This window comes from Carettochelys insculpta, chromosome 2 (genome assembly GCF_033958435.1).
Source record: "Carettochelys insculpta isolate YL-2023 chromosome 2, ASM3395843v1, whole genome shotgun sequence".
NCBI lineage: Eukaryota > Metazoa > Chordata > Testudines > Carettochelyidae > Carettochelys > Carettochelys insculpta.
This window is the reverse complement of record NC_134138.1, coordinates 270806846-270826100: the sequence shown is the minus strand read 5'-3', so window position 1 is coordinate 270826100 and position 19255 is coordinate 270806846. Positions and strand designations below refer to the sequence as shown.

The following is a 19255-nucleotide window of genomic DNA, read 5'->3' as shown; positions in this document are numbered from 1 at the left end:
CCGCAAGGACCCACCCACAAGGACGGCGGAGCTGCCACAAGCCCTGCAGATGCAGTGCCCGCTAGAAGGACCATGGACCAGCAGCAGCTGGAAACCCTGCTGGCACTTGCCAGCGGAGTAGATGCCCTGCTGGCCGCAGCACTGGTGGCCACCCTGCAGCTCCTGGCAGGGGAAACACCCCCCAGGGCTGCCCCAGACCCTGGGTTCCCCTGGGCCCCCACCAGACGCTCCACCAGCTGTGGAGCTACCCCGCCAGCTCTGACTGGTGGGAGCAACTGGTCATGGGGGAGCGGGACAACGACCGGTGGTTCCAGAATTTCCAGATGCAGCAGCAGACGTTCCTTGGGCTGTGCCCGTGGCTGTCCCCGGCCCTGAGACACCAGGACACCCGGATGCAGCGTGCCCTCCCCATGGAGAAGAGGGTTGTGATAGCTGTCTGGAAGCTGGCCACTCTAGACAGCTACCGCTCTGTGGGACACCAGTTTGGTGCGGGCAAGGCCACAGTTGGGGCCGTTGTGGTGGAGGTAAGGAGGCCCAGGCACACACCCACCAGTGGGATGGGGTCCAGAGTGGGGCCCAGGGGGAGCTGGGGAGGGGTGGGAGGCCAGGGCCAGGGACAGACATACCCCACACACCTTCACAGGTGCCTATGTCCCCCCCCACCCCCCCGCAGGTAGTACCCGCCCCCAGTGCCGTGCTCCTCCAGAGGGTCGTCCACATCAGGGACCTGGACGCAGCCATCGCAGGCTTCACTGCACTGGGATTCCCGAATTGCTTCAGGGCCCTCAACGGGACCCACATACCCATCAGTGCCCCGGCGCCCAGTGGAGGACAGTTCATAAATAGGAGAGGCTACCACTCTGTGGTCCTGCAGGGGATGGTGGACAGCTGGGGCCAGCTTCAGGATGTATACGTGGGCTGGCCTGGATGCACCCGTGAGGCGCAGGTGTTCCAGAACACAGGCCTATGGCGCCAGCTGCAGGCAGGGACCTACATCCCCCAGAGGGAGATCATGCTGGGAGACATCACTGTGCCCCTCTGCCCGGTGGCCGATGTAGCGTAGCCACTCCAGCCCTGGCTCATGTGGCCCTGTGCAGGCCACCCCACCCCCAGCCAGGAGCACTTCAATGGCCAGCTGAACTCCGACCACCAAGTGGCTGCGCACATCTTCAGCCGCTCGAAGAGGCAGTGGTGCTGCTTCCTGGCCTGTCTGGAGGTGGGTGTCCTGAATGTTCTGCAGGTGGTGGGTGCCTGCTGCGTGCTCCACGACATTGTGGTGAGTAAGGGGGAGGCTTTCGTGCAGGGGTGGGTGACCAAGGCTGGCACAGGCTACCCCTAGCCAGCTGCCACCCCAGCCACCAGGCCCACTAGGATGGGATCAACGTCCAGGAGGCCCTGTGCCAGTACTTCAAACAGGGGCCCCAGTGAGTGCCCCCGCCAGCCACCCCCAGCAGGCCTCACACACACTTCCCTCCACCTCCTGCACCCTGTGTCTGCACCTCTTCCACACTGCCCCCCACCTCCTGCACAATCCCTCCACCTCCTGCACATTCCCCACCCACCTCCTGCATCCTACACCCCCCACTGAGCACACGGGGTTGTTGAAAAAATAAACATATTGTTAACTACAGAAATAATGTGAATAAAACTGTGTTATACCTAACAGAGGCCGTGTCTACACTAGCCCCAAACTTCGAAATGGCCACGCAAATGGCCATTTCGAAGTTTACTAATGAAGCGCTGAAATACATATTCAGCGCTTCATTAGCATGCGGGCGGCCGCGGCACTGCGAAATTGACGTGCCTCGCCGCCGCGCGGCTCATCCTGGCAGGGCTCCTTTTTGAAAGGACTCCGCCTACTTCGAAGTCCCCTTATTCCCATCTGCTCACAGATGAAGTTTGGGGCTAGTGTAGACATAGCCAGAATGTCCAACTATTTACAGAAGGGGGGTTACTATTTACAGGAGGAGGGGGACCTAGCTGGCCCACCTATGGGCCATCACTCTGGGGCAGGAGTGGAGGGGCGTGACCCATGCTAGACCCAGGTCCCACACCTGCCGTCCCATTCAGGGCTCTGGGGGGTGGGGAGCTGGGAGGAGGTGGGGAGTATGGGGAAGTAGGGCTGGGGATTGGTCTTGGCCTGGTGATCTGGGCTAGCAGGGCCCTCTCCCAGGGTGCTGGTGGGTGGGACCATGGCAGGAGGCGCAGCAGGGGGGGATATCAGGGGTGGGGGGCAGCCGGGCCAGCAGCTCCCAGTAGGTGGCTGCCACGTCCCGAACTGTGGATGTGAAGTCCCCCCAGACCACCCACTGCCAGGCAACTGCCCCCTCTTCAAAACAGAGCTGGTGCTCTGCCAGCTCCACCAGGCACCAGTTGAAGATGGTGAGTTGGGTGTCCTCCACTGGCTGCTTTAGGCTCTGCCACAACCGGGCCCATCCTGGTGCTGGGGGTGGTTCTGGCCAGTTGCCGTCCCTCATCTCTGGGGGGGCTGTCCAGGACAACGGACAGGGCAAGGTTCTCCCAGCCCTTGGATGGTGGGGCTGCAGAAACGGGGGAAAAGGAACAGACTGTGAGTACCAACCCCTGCTCCGTGGCCCACGCCCCCCGTCCTCCATGGGCACTGGGCCCCTATCCCCTGTCCCCCATTCGTGGGTGTGGTGTCCCTGTGGTCAGCTCCTTTGTGCAGTCCCCCCACTTCCACTGGGGGCAGGGTGAAGTGCTGTCTGTGGGAGCAAGTGCTGATGGGCACTGGTGGCTGTGCTGGCATCCTGGGGCCATGGTCTGGCTGGGCCCTGGTGGGCTGGGATCTGCTGCGTGTGTGCGGGGCCACCACTCATGTATGGTGCCTTCACCCCAGGATCCAGGGTGTGTGCCCTGTCGGGTGGACCTGAGGGTCCACCACCGAGGTCAGGGGACGACCATCTGGCCAATGCCTGGCTAGAGGTGCGGGAAGGGAGGTAAATGACCAGGTATGTCTCCTTGCTAGATGAGTCCCCGGCTGCACCCAGCTCCGTCTCTGGCCCTAGTGGTGCAGGGCTGGCCGCTGGTCCCACCTCCTGCTCCTCTCCCAGCTGGGGCTCCTTGGCTGAGGTGTCCAGGAGGGCCGGCAGGGAGGAGGTGTCCTGCGGGACCAGGATGGTCCTCAGCTCCTGGTAGTAGGGGCAGGTGGCGGGGGCAGTCCCCAGCCGGCTGGTCAAGCCTCAAGCCCAGGTGAACCCTGCCGCAGCTCCTTCACCTCACTCCTGACTTGGTCAGGAGTGCAGGCAGGGTGACCCCAGGTACTCAGGCCCTCAGCCATCCAGGCAAATGTGGCCTCATTCCACCACTTGCTCCCCATCACCCGGAGCACCTCCTCCTCCTGCCAGAGCCCCAGCAGGTCCTGGATCTCATGCTCTGACCAGGAAGAGGCACGCTTTTTCCTCCCCGGCTGAAGCCGTAGGTGCACTTGAAGGGGGGGCCCTGGGGCTCCTCGTGTGGCTGGCTGTTGACCATCGCATTCAGGGGGCTGGTGTGGGTCACACTGAGACACTCATGGACATGTTGTTGAGACTGCTGCCTGCACGCTCTCAGCTTCCTGCTGTAGGGTTTCCAGGTCCATGCAGCTTTAAGAGCTGCTGCACACGCAGACCATAGAGCACTGCAGGGGCTGGGCAGCACATGTCCACCAAACAGCTGATCCCCACCGTGGCAGACCCTGCTCTTTCGAAATAGCAGGATGCAGAGCTTCTACACACATCCTGTTTTGAAAAAAGACGTCGGGAGGCCGTCCTCTTCCTATTTCCCATTTGGAAGAGCGGTTTCAGTTCCTGCAGTGCCTACCATCGATTTCATCTTCGAAAGAGTGCGCGGCGCGTGTAGATGCACCCTGCACTCCTTCGAAAAAGGGCCTGATTTTTTGAAATTATTGCCTAGTGTAGACACAGCTGACATGGCAAAGCTACTTTGGGATACCTCGGTATCCCGAAATAGCTACTCCTTGGCTATGTCTACATTAGCCCAAAACTTCGAAATGGCCATTTGCATGGCCATTTCGAAGTTTTGGGCTAGTGTAGACACAGCCTTTGTCTTTGAAATGTGACCATTATTTTGACATATTTTTCTGAAATAACAGGCATGCTCGTTCCGAATCCCTGTACTCCTCCTTGCGGGAGGATTATGAGATGCTCTGAAATAACACATTGTTTTGATATTTGGTGCTGTTTAGACAGCACCAAATGCTGAAATAGCCTATCTCAAAATAATCTCAAAATAAGATGCACAATTTGCATATCACGGATTGTGGGGCTTATTTCAAGTTTAGGCGGTGGTGTAGATATAGCCGTTGTGCCTATTTTGAAAGAGTGCTATTGGACACCATTATGGATTATTTTGAATAGTGCTATTTCGACCTATTTTGAAATAGCTTGTGGTGAAATCCGCATTATTCCCCCTGCAAGGAGGCTGGCATTTCTGAAATAACGCACTCACTATTTCAAATGATTTGATAGCTGTTATTTCGGAATAACTTTGTGGTGTAGATGTAGCCTAGGTTATCGAGTCTGATTCCTCTATTTAACACGGATCATAGAATTTCACCCCCTTACGTCAGCACTGAGCCCAGTAACTGGTGTTTGACTAAAACATGACTTCCAGAAAAGAAGACCTCAAAGGATGGAATGATAAACTTGGCAACAATTTCAATATCTTGGTTCAGCAATGAGTCATGATGGAAGTATAGAGGCAGCTGTTAAAAACCATATGGAGAGCTCTTGATTTAAATGGTATGGAGTGACAGAAATTCTCTGTGATAAGCATAAGGCAAATAAACTAAAGAGCAAATTGTATAAGATCATAATTAGGTTAGCTGTGCTGTACAGATTGGAATGATGGCTCCTGAGGGAGAAGGAAGAACAATTCTATTGTATTGATGAAATAAGCGTGCTCAGGTGGATGCAGAGTAAAGCAAGAACTGTTAGGCTATGCTGTGAAATGGTACAAGCCATGATGCAGGTAGCCCCCATCATGGAAAGCTGAAAGTGTTGACTGAAATGCGTGGGTCACATGAGACAATACAATGTGAGGTAGTTTGGCCTGAGAAAAATACCAAAGCTAGTAGTCATCGAACAAAGACTATGAGGAAAACCTAGAGAAGAGGTGTCTCAGCACCACAAAGGAGGACATGAAGAAGACTGATGTCAGTTTGGATGCCATACTTCACAAACATGCTTGGAGATGAAGAACAAGAGCAGAAAACCTCGATTAGAGACAAGAAGAAGAAGAGGAGATGGAGAGTCCATCACTTCTCTGCATCTCTGTCCAGAGATAGGGCAGGTCTCCACAGCAAAGTTATTTTGAATTAATGACTGTAATTTCAAAATCAACTGTTCCTGAATAGCTATTCCAGAATAGCTTGTTTTTGAATAAGGCTGCCGTGTAGACATGCCCATAGTTACATAGCATTGGTGTGGATGTGTTTACAAGCGTCATCGGTTTTCCAGCCTTTTCTTAGGTTTCCCTGACACTTTCCATTATAACACCCTCCACTTGCTTATAATTTTGTTAACCTTTAACTACTCATACTAAAATTCTGCATGCTATGTGTCTGCCTTGGGTTGAACAATTTCTTTTAGGAAAGTTGCTTAAAAAAAGGGTCAGGCGTTCCCAAGAATGAAATTAGGGAAAAGTACATTGTTTTGCCCATTTTTTTTTAAACCTTGCAAGTGCTTTTTTGGGAAACTCTAGAGCCTCCATGTTTTGGAACAGGATCTTGGTGTCAAGGATGTGCCTTGTGAAAATCTGCCTAAATCAGGCAAAAGTATATGACACTGAAGAAGATCAGTTGGCATGTACTCAGCACAGATTTGTTAGAGTTTGACAACTAAATCTTTCGCAACCTGTAATATTTTGTGTGGAGGAAGAGAGATGTAAGCCGTGTACATAGGTGTATCCATCATTACAGCTGGTTGAAAAGAGGGGACAATTTTAAATAAAATCTTCATTTCCCCATTTTTTTCAAAAATAAAAATTTTGACAAGTTCTACAGCTGCTCAAAAATCGAGGGGAAATGTACACTTGTTGCAATGTTTCTTTTTTGCCCAAATTTCACATTAGCTTTACATGACCAGAATTTCAAACTCTATAAAATTTTGACCCACTGTCCATGCCACATAGATCACATGCAGATGCACAGAATCATAGAATCCTAGAACACTAGAACTGGAAGGGACCTCAAGAAGTCATCGAGTCCAGTTCCCTGCCCTCTTGGCAGGAACAAACACCATCTAGATCATCCCCAACAGGTGTCTGTCTAACCTGCTCTTAAATATGTCCAGTGAGGGAGATTCCACAACCTCCCTAGATAACTTATTCCAGTATTTAACCACCTTGACAGTTAGGAAGTTTTTCTTAATGTCTAATCTAAGTAAGCTTAACTTCTGTGCCAGGAAAGATAATGGAGCAGGTAGTTAAGGAAGTCATCTGCAAGCACTTGGAAGGTAGTAAAGTGATAGGGAACAGCCAGCATGGTTTTGTAAAAAACAAATCATGTCAAACCAACCTGATAGCTTTTTTTGACACGATAACGAGACTCGTAGATAAGGGAGAAGCAGTAGATGTGGTATACCTAGACTTTAGTAAAGCATTTGATATGGTCTCGCATAATATTCTTATCGACAAACTAGGCAAGTCCAACTTAAATCGTGCTGCAATAAGGTGGGTGCATAACTGGCTGGCTAATCGCACCCAGAGAGTAGTTGTTAATGGTGCTCAATCCAGCTGGAAAAGCATAACAAGTGGGGTTCCGCAGGGGTCTGTTTTGGGACCAGTTCTTTTCAATATCTTCATTAATGATTTGGATATTGGCATAGAAAGTACGCTTATTAAGTTTGCAGATGATACCAAGCTGGGAGGGGTTGCAACTACCTTGGAGGATAGGGTCATAATTCAGAATGATCTAGATAAATTAGAGAAATGGTCTGAAGTAAACAGGATGAAGTTTAATAAAGATAAATGTAAGGTGCTGTACTTAGGAAGGAATAATCTGTTTCACACATACAGAATGGGAAAAGACTGTCTAGGAAGGAGTACAGCAGAAAGGGACCTAGGGGTTCTAGTAGATCACAAGTTAAATATAGTCAACAGTGTGATGCTGTTGCAAAAAAAGCAAACATGATTCTGGGATGCATTAGCAGGTGTGTTGTGAACAAGACATGAGAAATCATTCTACCGCTCTACTCTGCACTGGTTAGACCTCAGCTGGAATATTGTGTCCAGTTCTGGGCACCCTGATTCAAGAAAGATGTGGAGAAATTAGAGAAGGTCCAGAGAAGAGCAACTAGAATGATAAAAGGTCTGGAGAACATGACTTATGAAGAAAGGCTGAAAGAATTGGGCTTGTTTAGCTTGGAAAAAAGAAGATTGAGGGGGGACATGATAGCGGTTTTCAGATATCTTAAAGGGTGTCATAAGGAGGAGGGAGAAAACTTGTTCTTCTTGGCCTCTGAGGAGAGAACAAGAGGCAATGGACTTAAACTGCAGCAAGGGAAGTTTAGGTTGGACATTAGGAAAAAGTTCCTAACTGTCAGGGTGGTCAAGTACTGGAATAAGTTGCCAAGGGAGGTTGTGGAATCTCCCTCGCTGGAGATATTTAAGAACAGATTAGATAGATGTCTATCAGGGATGGTGTAGATAGTGGTCGGTCCTGCCGTCGGGGCAGGGGACTGGACTCGATGGCCTCTCGAGGCCCCTTCCGGTCCTAGTGTTCTATGATTCTATGATCTAAACCTCTCTTGCTGCAGTTTAAGACCATTGCTCCTTGTCCTATCCTCAGAGGCCAAGGAGAACAATTTTTCTCCCTTCTCCTTGTAACCCTCTCTGAGATACTTTCAAACTATCATGTCCCCTCTAAGTCTTCTCTTGTCCAAACTAAACAAGCCCAGTTCTTTCAGTCTTCCCTCATAGCTCATGTTCTCTCGACTGTTAATCATTCTTGTTGCTCTTCTCTGGACCTTTTCCAATGTCTCCACATCTTTCTTGAAATGTGGTGCCCAGAACTGGACGCAATAGTCCAGCTGTGGCCTAATGAGCGCTGAGTAGACTGGAAGAATGACTTCTCATGCCTTGCTCAGAACACTTCTGTTAATACATACCAGAATCATGTTTGCTTTTTTTGCAACAGCATCACACTGTTGACTCATATTTAGCTTGTTGTCTACTGTGACCCCTACGTCCCTTTCCGCAGTACTCGTTCCTAGACAGTTGCTTCCCATTCTATATGTATGAAGCTGATTGTGTCTTCTGAAGTGGAGTACTTTGCATTTGTCCCTATTAAACTGTATCCTGTTTACCTCAGATCATATCTCCAGTTTGTCCAGATCATTCTGAATTATGACCCTATCCTTGAAAGCAGTTGCAACCCCTCCCAGTTTGGTATCATCTGCAAACAATAAGTGTACTCTCTGTGTCAATATCTAAATCACTGATGAAGATATTGAATAGAACTGGTCCCAAAACAGATCCCTGCAGAACCCCACTTCTTATGCCTGTCCAGCGTGACTGTGAACCATTCATAACTACGGTCTGAGAAGGTTATCCAGCCAGTTATGCATCCACCTTATGGTGGCCCTGTCTAAGTTGTATTTGCTTAGTTTATTGATAAGAAGATCATATGAGATCATGTCAAATACCTTACTAAAATATATGTGTACCACATCCACTGCCTCTCCCTTATCCATAAGACTTGTTATCCTGTCAAAAAAACAAAATCTATCAGATTGGTCTGGCATGATTTGTTCTTTACAAATCTATGCTGGCTGTTCCCTGTCACCTTACTTTCATCCAGATGTTTGCAGATGATTTCCTTAATTATTTGATCCATTATCTTTCCCAGCACAGAAGTTAAACTGACTGGTCTGTAGTTTCCTGTGTTGTTCCTTTTTCCCTTTTTATAGATGGGCACTATGTTTGCCCTTTTCCAGTCTTCTGGAATCTCTCCTGACTTCCAGGACTTTTCTAAGATGACAGCTAAAGGCTCAAAAACCTCCTGTATCAGCTCCTTAAGTATTCTAGGATGCATTTCATCAGGCCCTGGTGACCTGAAGACATCTAATTTTTCTAAGTAATTTTTGACTTGTTCTTCATGTATTTAATCCCCTAAACTTACCCACTTCCCACTAGCATGCATTTTGTTAGGCATTTCTGCATCGGCCTTCTTCGTGAAGACTGAAACGAAGTCATGAAGCACCTCTGCCATTTCTGATATTGTTTCTCCCTCCTTAGTGAGTAATGGGCCTGCCCTGGCCTTGGTCTTCCTCTTGCTTCTAATATATTTATAGAAGGACTTCTTGTTACTCTTTATGTCTCTAGCTAATTTGAGCTTGTTCTGTGCCGTGGCCTTTCTAATCTTGCCCCTGCATACACGCACTCTTTGCTTATATACATCTTTTGTAATTTCTCCTACTTTCCACTTTTTATGACTCCTTTTTGATTTTGAGATCATGCAAGATCTCCTGGCTAAGTAAAGGCAGTCTTTTACCATACCTTCTAGCTTTCCTATGCAATGGTATAGTTTGCTTTTGGGCCCTTAATAATGTTCCTTTGAAAAACTGCCAACTCTCCTCCGTTGTTTTTTCTCTTAACCTTGCTTCCCATGGGACCTTACTTACCAGCTCTCTGAGTTTACCAAAACTTGCTTTCCTGAAATCCATTGTCTCTATTTTGTTGTTCTCCCTTTCACTATTGCTTGGAACCATGAACTCTATCAACATCTCGGATGTGGGCTCCTGGTAGGCAGCATACCTCCTGGGATGAAGTGTCAGGGCGACAGATGGGTGCCTCCACCCCCCTCAGAAGAGAGTCTCCTACCACCACTACCTGTGTTTCTTTCTCATAGAGGTGGCAGCAGACTTCCCAGCCTTGGGGGTACAAGGCTTCTCTGATTCACCTGTAGGGGGTAATTCCTTATCTCCTGTATCTCCCATATTCCAGAACAGCGTAATGGTTTCTCAGTACCACAGTGGGAGGGTTGGGAGCAGGCATAGAGCACTGCGTGCTGCCGGGAGTGACCGACCGCCAGTGTTCACCTGAGCCATCTCCACCTCCACTGATGGGCTACGTCTACACATGCACGCTACATCGAAATAGCTTATTTCTATAGTCTGTAGTCTAGAAATAACGTCTACATGTCCTCCAGGGCTGGCAACGTCGATGTTCAACTTCGACGTTGGGCAGCACCACATCGAAATAGGCGCTGCGAGGGAACGTCTACACGCCAAAGTAGCACACATCAAAATAAGGGTGCCAGGAACAGCTGCAGACAGGGTCACAGGGCGGACTCAACAGCAAGCCGCTCCCTTAAAGGGCCCCTCCCAGACACAGTTGTACTAAACAACACAAGATCCACAGAGCCGACAACTGGTTGCAGACCCTGTGCATGCAGCATGGATCCCCAGCTGCGGCAGCAGCAGCCAGAAGCCCTGGGCTAAGGGCTGCTGCACACGATGACCATAGAGCCCCGCAGGGGCTGGAGAGAGAGCGTCTCTCAACCCCTCAGCTGATGGCCGCCATGGCAGACCCCGCTATTTCGATGGTGCGGGACACGGATCGTCTACACGTGCCCTACTTCGACGTTCAACTTTGAAGTAGGGCGCTATTCCCATCCCCTCATGGGGTTAGCGACTTCGACGTCTCACCACCTAACGTCGATTTCAACTTCAAAATAGCGCCCAACACGTGTAGCCGTGACGGGCGCTATTTCGAATTTGGCGCCGCTACTTCGAAGTAGCGTGCACGTGTAGACACAGCCATGGTATGTCAGCTCTCTTTTGTGGTGGGACAACTATCTTAACCTCAGCTGTCTCCACATGAACACTGGCCAGGAATTGCTTGTGGAGTGTAATACTCCTAAGCCCTAGCTACTGCTTCCTATAGCTCCACCACCTCCTTCCTGAGAGCTTTTGTCAGAAGACACCTGCCACATTGGATGGTCTCCCCAGCCTGGACTTCAGTAGGCAGGAATGTCAAGTCACAGTCCCTGCAAAACCACACCATGGTCTGGGTAGAGGAATCCCTGGTCAGGAGGTCTGTCTGACTACAAACGCAGGTGGAGGAGATAGAAGCAGTGCTGGCACATGTGTTGCTGGTCTTCTTAACCATAGTGGGACCCCTCTGTTAAACTCACTCTTAAAGCTGGCCTGTCTGCAGCCCTCTGCCCACTTCGCTCCCCTGATCACTCCATCTCTGGTGTTTAAAGCCTGCAAACCTCAGTCAGGCCTCCCCCTTGTTAGTCACACAAGGGAAGGCTGATCCTGAGGCTGATCAAAGGCAATCGAGGGAACAAGGGATCAAAAAGATTCCAACCCTCCCAGGCACACAATCCCAACTGCCACAGTAACTGAAACTGTCATCGCCTGCCCTCAGAAATCAAAATGTAAACAGTCAGGCAAACTCGATGTGGTAGTCTGGAATATAGTTTTTTGTATAAAAGTTCTAGACAATGCAAAAATGGAAGTAGCTCCCCTCTCAACTCCTTCCTGACACTCCCCTCTCAAAACTCCCTCCTGTTTGCAAACACCTGTTCGCAATGGCTGTTAGCCAGGATGGGTAGGAATGGTGTCCGTAGCCTCTCTTTGTCACAAACCGGAAATGGATGACAGGAGAGGGATTACTCAATGGCTAACTGTTCTGTTCATTCCCTGTGGGGCATCGGGAATTGGCCACTATCAGAAGACAGGATACTGGGCTAGATGGACCTTTATCTGACCCAGTATGGCCGTTCTTATATTTATGTTCAAACATAGAATCATAGAACACTAGGACTGGAAGGGACCTCGAGAAGCCATCGAGTCCAGTCCCCTGCCCCCATGGCAGGACCAAGTACTATCTAAACGATCCCTGATAGACATCTATCTAACCTGTTCTTAAATATCTCCAGCGATGGAGATTCCACAGCCTCCCTTGGCAATTTATTCCACTGTTTGACTGCCCTGACAATTAGGAACTTTTTCCTAATGTCCAACCTAAACCTCCCTTGCAGCAGTTTAAGCCCATTGCCTCTTGTTCTATCCTCAGAGCTTATATATAACATATCAAGCTTTCTTTCATTCAGCTTTCCATACATGAAACACCCTCCCAAAACCAATCTCTAACACTGCTACATTCTTCTCCTTCCACTGTTTTCTTACACACACTTCTATTTAGTGGCTGCAAGAAATTAGCCAACTACTATAGTTGTGGGCTTTATCCCTCTCTCTTTCCCTTCCCTGATGGTCCCTATGGCTCGTAGTGGAAATGGAGATGTTCACAGGAGTCTCTCCAACAAGATGTGGTCCATAGTAGATGAAGGTTGAGAACACGTGGGTTAGGTCATTGAAGCAGGACTCAGAAACCATAACCAGGTGACTTCCATCACCAATCCAACAGTCCACATTCTACAAATGGAATATTGCATAATGCCCTGATAACCCCGAGACCCAAATACATTGGTAAATATGATTTGATCAATGATTCCAAGTAATAAACAAATTCAAGAAGGGCAAGATCAGTTTGCAGTTTGCAAAGGGTGGAAAGGGTCAAATCACATGAATAAATTGTTTGCAACAAATAGTTTGTCCAAATAGCTGCATCGTGGGAAACTGAGCTATGTGATCTAGTCACACAGACAACCTCTATTATTTCAGGGAGTCCCAGATGGGGAGCCACGTTAGTCTATAGCTTCACAAACAAGCAGTCCTATGGCACAAAAACACTGGATATTTTTTTCCCCACTCCATTCATCCGAGGAAGTAGGTTTTGACCACAAAAGCTCCGGACTTAATAAATTTGTTAGTCTCTAAGGTGCCACATGACTGCTTCTTATTATTATCTTAAGTGATTGAAACTTACAGATATGAAGGTGGTAATTTCTATTGCTCCACTGTTCGAGTACGTTTCAGCTATTGATGCTGGTGTCTCTATCTATAACCATCCATGTGCTAGGATAGGCTAATCTTGTGAATTTCAGGTCATCACTATAGGAATGCTGTTGCTAGGACCTGCTTATTGACTCGAGAAACGGTTAATAAATAGGCACATCTGTCACAAAGAGATCCATTCCGAGGGCAGGCGTATTATTTTTAAATGTTGAGGCTATTTTTTCTCTTGCTGTCTCACTCTAGGCTGTAGCTGTGCTTTCTTTAACATGCTGTTGTACCCATCCCAGCTATTTTTCCCCCGAAAGGCTCTGTTGAAAAGTTCAGTTTTAGCTGAGCACTTGCCAGAGTTTCAGTTTGGCACACAGGGGAGATGAGGTAAATTTAGAATTAGACAGTTCTCTTGGGCTCAGACACATCAGGCTAGATTCATAATAGGATTTAGACACCAAACTGCTACTTTAAGTGCCTGAATCCCAGAATCAGGCCTAAATGGGATGTGTAAAGCCTCCCAGCTCACCTCCCAAATGCCCTAGGTGCCTTGTGTGGCACCTCGATTTTGGCAGCAAAGGTTCCCTAGGTGCCTGTGTTTCACTTCAGTGCAAGCACATGGCCACTTCATGCCAGACAGCCAGACGCTTAAGCACGGTGCACAGCCTGGAGCACACAGATGTTCCCTCCCTAGCAAGCTACTCACCTATGGGGGGGTCTGATCCCATAAAAGAGCTCAGACCTCCTGCATCAGGCCCCTCAAGGGTGAGTTTGCACAAAACAGCTGGCTGGGGAGGAGAGGACAATGCCCGCCTTACAACTTTTAGCCTAGAGGTTACAGCACTCCCCTGCTCTGTGGGCGACCCCAGCTCAAGAGCCCCCTGCCGGTGCCTGAGGAGAAGGGGTCTGAACAGGGTTCTGTCTCCTCTCAGGGGCATGCTCTACCCACTTGGCTCTACAAGAGCGATGCCGTAGGCTGCCCGTTAGAACGCTCCCCAGGGGCACCCACTCTTCCTGCTCCAGAGATGGTTTTTAATGATCCACGGCAAAACAGCTTCAACAGGCAACGGCGGGGAGCCCCACCTCAGGCTATTTCATAGCCAGGGCTGAGACCACCCCTCTGAGATGGCAGTTCCCAACTCACCTCCCTGCACCCTCAGGTGGTGAGAAGACCTCACTCAGGGCTCTCCCATCATAACCACTGGCCTGAAAGGGGTGTCTCCCTGCAGCCCAGATGTTAGGTGCCTGTCTCAGAGATGGGGGTTAATGTAGCCCTCCCCTTAGCTGGCTGAGGCAGCGCCCCACCTCGTGTGCTGGCCTTTGTGAATCCCATGCTGAGGCACCTGTCTCTCCCATCTTGTGGTATATGGCGCTCAGGTGTTGTGGCTCCCAGCAACTGTCCAGAGGCCTAAGAGTCAGGCCCGGTGATTTATGCTGAGCATCACCCTTGCTGCTTTTCCTCGCGACTCTAACCCATGCTGGGCATTGTCAGAATCAGAGCACCTTTGCCCAATGAGCAGCGGCTCAGCTCCTTCAGCATGCAGCCCTTTCGCACACGTAGGGCCCGTAACGCCAGCTCGGCGTGGCTAGTGCTGTCCATCATCCTGTCTCGCATTTCAACAGCACAGACAACAAGCAAACCACTGCATGTGCGGAGCCACGGCTTTAGCTCCAGGTTGCTCTGTTTGCCTTGATTGGCTTGAAGCTCATTTAACAAATCTATTCTATCTTCATTACCAGGTAAGTATCTAGTCCAAACAAATTGCTCAGACACATCCAGGAGCCCTTAAACAATGCCTCATCTCCATGTCCCAGCAGAGCACTGCTCCTCGAGCATCTGGGCGGCATTAGTTATGTCAGGACTGTCTGCAAGATAATTACCAGGGCTAGGCAGGGCAGCCACGTGAGCATCCTTTGCTGTAAGAGCTGGAGGGGATGGGGAGAATTCACTGACTGGGTGGGGTTAAGTGGGATGTAGGCTTTGTGTTGGCCTCCTGCACAAGGGAGAGGGGGATTTCACACCTCCCTAATGAAACCGCAACAAGTGCTGAAATTTTGTCTGCGTGTGAGTATGTGAGGGTGTGAGGGGCACAGGGAGGCCTCACATGCTGCAAAAGGAAGGAGATACGTAGGGCTGGAAGGGACCTTGGGAGGGCATCAAGGCCAGCTCCCTGACCTGAGGCAGGACCAAGGAAACCTAAGTCATCCCTGGCAGGAGTTTGTCTTTCCTGGTCTCTAAAACCTCAGTGGTGGGGACGCTCAGCTCATTAGTGTGTGTTCACTGGAAAACAGAAGGAAATATGGGGAAATATGCCATCGCTGCTCTTTACTGGGCCACCGTGGCCTGCCCTAAGGGCAACACTGAAAGCAGAATATGTCCCCAGGCCATGACTTGGCTTTCTCACCTCTCTGCAACTCTGTAGAACACATTAGCATCGGTCTTTCTGTCGTTCCCATGGGCCAGGGAGCTCTTTTTGTATGAGACATGGTCAGTAAAAAGAAACAATGAATGACTAACAGCTGAGCATTATCCATGCTGACCTGCTCCATTCCCACACCAGGATCAATAGTCTATTTTATATGGGCAAAAATCACCATTCCATAACTCAGGTCTGTTTTTCTGATGGCAGTGCCCATTAGACTAGGCGTGTGGGCACCACTCAGTCTGTAATACTTGCAAGTTTCAGAGTGGGCAGCAGTGTGAAGGGACGCATCCACTTTGCAATCACACTGCTGACTGAAGATATTTTGACTGTGTTTGTTGCATACTGATGTTGTTATTTTGCATTAGGCCAGCACTTAGAAAGAAGTCGAGGCCACAGTGCAACAGGTGCTGTACACATACGGAGCAAGGGACTGCCCCGTCATGAAGGGCTTACCCTGAAAATAAAGCTGGGAGAAAGCGAACTCAGTCAGGCCTTTTACAGAGGGGCAGCTGAAGCACAGAGACACTAACTGATTGCCCAAGGTCACACAAGAAGTCTGTAGCAGCGGCAGAAATTGAAGCTGGGTACAGGACCCTCCATGCCACTCTGGACACTTTACACCTGACCCTACAGTGGTACAGAGTCCCCCACCATCTGCAGTGGCCAGGCGTTATGGAGTAGCCCCAAAGGTGGGAGGTCCCCACAGCTCCTGTCTCCCTCAGGCAGCAGGAGGCTCAGAGCCACTCTGAGCAGCAGAGCTCCACATGAGCTCCCAGCTTCTGCGTGTAGCAGGGACCTCCAGAGCTCTAAGCCACAAGTGGTAGAGAGACCCCCACACAGATCTGAGCTGTGGGCAAAAGGGGGACTCCTGGATCTCTGAGCTGGGGTGCCCACAAATGCAGGTGGTGGGGACCCCAAAGCGCCAGCAGCAGGGGTGGGTGCCTTCTCCTTCTAGTTCCCTCATGGACATTTTTAGTAAAAGTTACAGGCAGGCTCAGGGACTAGGGACAAAATCTCAACCTTCATTGTGAGGTTCTCCAGAACTGACTGCAGTGACGAGGGCTACAGAAGCCCATCAGGTAGACTGCGAAGCCCGCAACATAAGCAAAGGAGACCCCACAAAACTGACTGGATTTCATGTGGACCACGTCTGTTCACTAGGGGAAGCCAGGTTCCTGCCTCATTCTCATGTCCTTCCCTCTCTCCCCTTAGGTCCGCTCAGCTGCAAGGAAGCGCTGGCATCGCTGGCAGGACCACCACGCCCTGCGCGTGCGTGTGGCCCGGGCCATGTCGATTCCCACCTCCCCAACGAGAATCAGCTTCCACAGCATCAAACAGACGGCAGCGGTGTGAGCGGACAGAGCTCCAGCCACCGGCCAAGTGTCTCCACGTCCCCTTTTTGTCTGTCTTGCCACCTCTTCGTGGCACGGTGTGATCTTCTGACAGCGAGATGCCCCCGTGTGTCCTGGTGGACATCTGTTCAGTTGTATACGATGCTGCTGTAAGGCGACCCACCAAAAACAAAACAAAGGAGGGAGCACGGGCAGTGTGGGCAGGAGGTGGGGGGAGGGAATGGGAGAAGACTTAAGAATGAGATTTAAAACGGGTAACCCCCTTTGGAGATTCCCAGCATCTTATGACATGGTGGAACACGACCTGGTGGAAAGAGCAATCCATTTGGTTTTTCTTTAAGGACTGTGGCTCAAGAGACTGTTTTGACAAACTGCCCATCTCATTCCATGCTTTCAACAGTTTCATTCTGTAGATTGTCTGTCTCCTTCTTTGACCTTGGTAAAGGTCTCACCTAGTGAGCCAGGGAGCAGGAAAAAGGGGGTTCTGGCAAGTGTTTGAGGCACGTGTATCTTCCTTGATGTTTCCTCTGCTGGACAGGGAATCCCCGGGCTATTTAACCTCCGGCTGTTTGTCCTGCTGGCATCCAGCCTTATTCATCTACAAGCTTTTTGAAAATGACAAACTCAGTGGTGTCTCTGGATCTCTCTATAGATGACTGTTTCATCTCTGCTTAGCTGAATAGTTTTGAAACTGCATCAGCAGCCATTGGATGTCTTTATTTTCACGTGGTGGTGAGGACAGGGCAACGGAGGATTCACTCAGATGTATTGCTTGGATTTCACAATAATAAAATGAAAGGGAAGAGGTGTAAATATAATAACTGATGCTAACAGTGATGATATTTGGGTTACGAGGAATGAGCAAAATGCTGCATGACAAGTATGTCTTTTGTGTTTGGAACAAGGGGGGACGTAGCTCCTAGGCTTTTTATGTGACATTCAGAAATATTGTATATTTTCAATAATAAACATGAGTCTGGGTTGGTTTCTATTGATCAAGCTGTCTTTTTAGGTTGAGGTGGAAGAGCAAAGTAGGTGTTAGTGAAAGTGTTTGATGCCTAAGCTTGGGAAATGCAAAACAAGAAAAAATTTTCAGTGAAGAGAACTACTTGAAATGAACACACCACCCTGGGGCCTTTCAAAAGCACAGGATATTTCTCCAATGCTCAGGGTATCCCCGTTGCATTGCATTCCTAAAGAGCAGAACCTAGATCAGGGTGAGCAAACTTTTCATGTCGGCCCCCACATTTCATTCCTGCAGTTAGAAGGGCCCCCAACCTGTCTAATCCAAACCAATGAAAATTTCAGTTGTTCATGCAAGGAAAAACAATCAAACTTGCAGCATGTGTAAGAAAATGTGTAGGATGTAAAACTTTTAATAATCGGTATAGAAATACGAATACACAGACAGAAAAACAGTAACATATTTCATCATTTTTAATGTTATTCTGTGTACCCTCTTATGAAATTCCACACACCCAAGGGCCCCCCCTTTGCACACCCCTGCATGATGCCCCCGCCCTGTGCCCATTTCCTCTCATCACATGCAGTTTCAGAAACATAAGACGGAAAACACATTGTAAAATATTCTCTCTTACCCTAGGAAAAAAAGCATCTCCCAGCAGCTGGGTGCCTTATTCTCTACAGATTTGCTGCAACACAACTGTCAGGGGTTGTATTTTTCCTTCTCAGGTTTACAGAGTTTAGAAGACTTCCCTGGCACATAAGGCTTCTAAGCCCACAAACTGCTCCACTTTGTTCAAACATGTCGTCTCTGTCATGAGCAGGACAACTGCAACATTCAGATGTCAGGTAGGACAAGGCAGAGGCTGTTTTAGCCAGTTCAAATGGTGTGACTTGCCCCCTCCCTGAATTTTTAGAGTCATTTCCTGGAGTGAGCTGTGTGGGCCATGAGGAAATAGTGCTGCTTTCTGTGAGTGATTGGAAAAAGTACTTGCCCCTTTGGAGAGGTTAATGAGGTCGTATCCACACAGTCGCTCTCAGGCAACAAAACCCAGAGGCGTACATGGTAGCTGCTAGAAAAACAAAGCTGTTCAAAGTCCATTAGGTTTTTCATCTCCTTCCAAATGCAAAATAGGTCTCATTTTCATGGGGAATGTTAATCAGGTAAGAGGCTATTTTAAGCAGTCTGGCTTCCCAGAGAACTGGCACCAGACAGATAACTGTTCAACTCAAATAAGCATCCAAAAGTATGGAGGCTGGTCCAACTGTCCGAACCTCGTGGAGCTGTGAAGCCCAGCTGGAAGTGCCGTGCCTAACAATTCTGAGTGTGTATTCTTCCAAATCATCCATGTGGGCTTCAGAAGGGTTTAACATTTGGGGCCAAATACTGCTCTCTATTGGATAAATCTGAACAGGCCCACTGATGGGCAGGTGGGAGGGTGAAAGAGGGAAGTGCCCAGTGTTTCCAAGGGGCTCAGAGCTCCCAACCACCATCTCTGCTATGGCAGCCACAGCCAGAGGCCTGGGAAACTTTAAAACACCATACAAGTGCCAGTCTGCCGGAGCAGGAGCGCTGAACCAAGCTCCAGATGGCAGTAAGGGCTAACTGCCCTCAGCCCTGCTGCTTCCACTTGAGGCT

At 49.3% G+C, this 19255-nt stretch overlaps 1 protein-coding gene across 1 annotated transcript in view; it reads left to right on the top strand.

The window, feature by feature from the left end:
• The window catches only part of CRHR2 (corticotropin releasing hormone receptor 2), a 284318-nt gene extending 266722 nt beyond the window's left edge, over positions 1 to 17596 (top strand). The window contains exon 13 of the mRNA XM_074986331.1: positions 16514 to 17596. Coding sequence (XP_074842432.1) covers positions 16514 to 16654 — 141 coding nt within the window. The 3' untranslated portion in view covers positions 16655 to 17596. The remainder of the gene's footprint in view (positions 1 to 16513) is intronic.
• The last annotated feature ends 1659 nt before the right edge of the window (positions 17597 to 19255 follow it).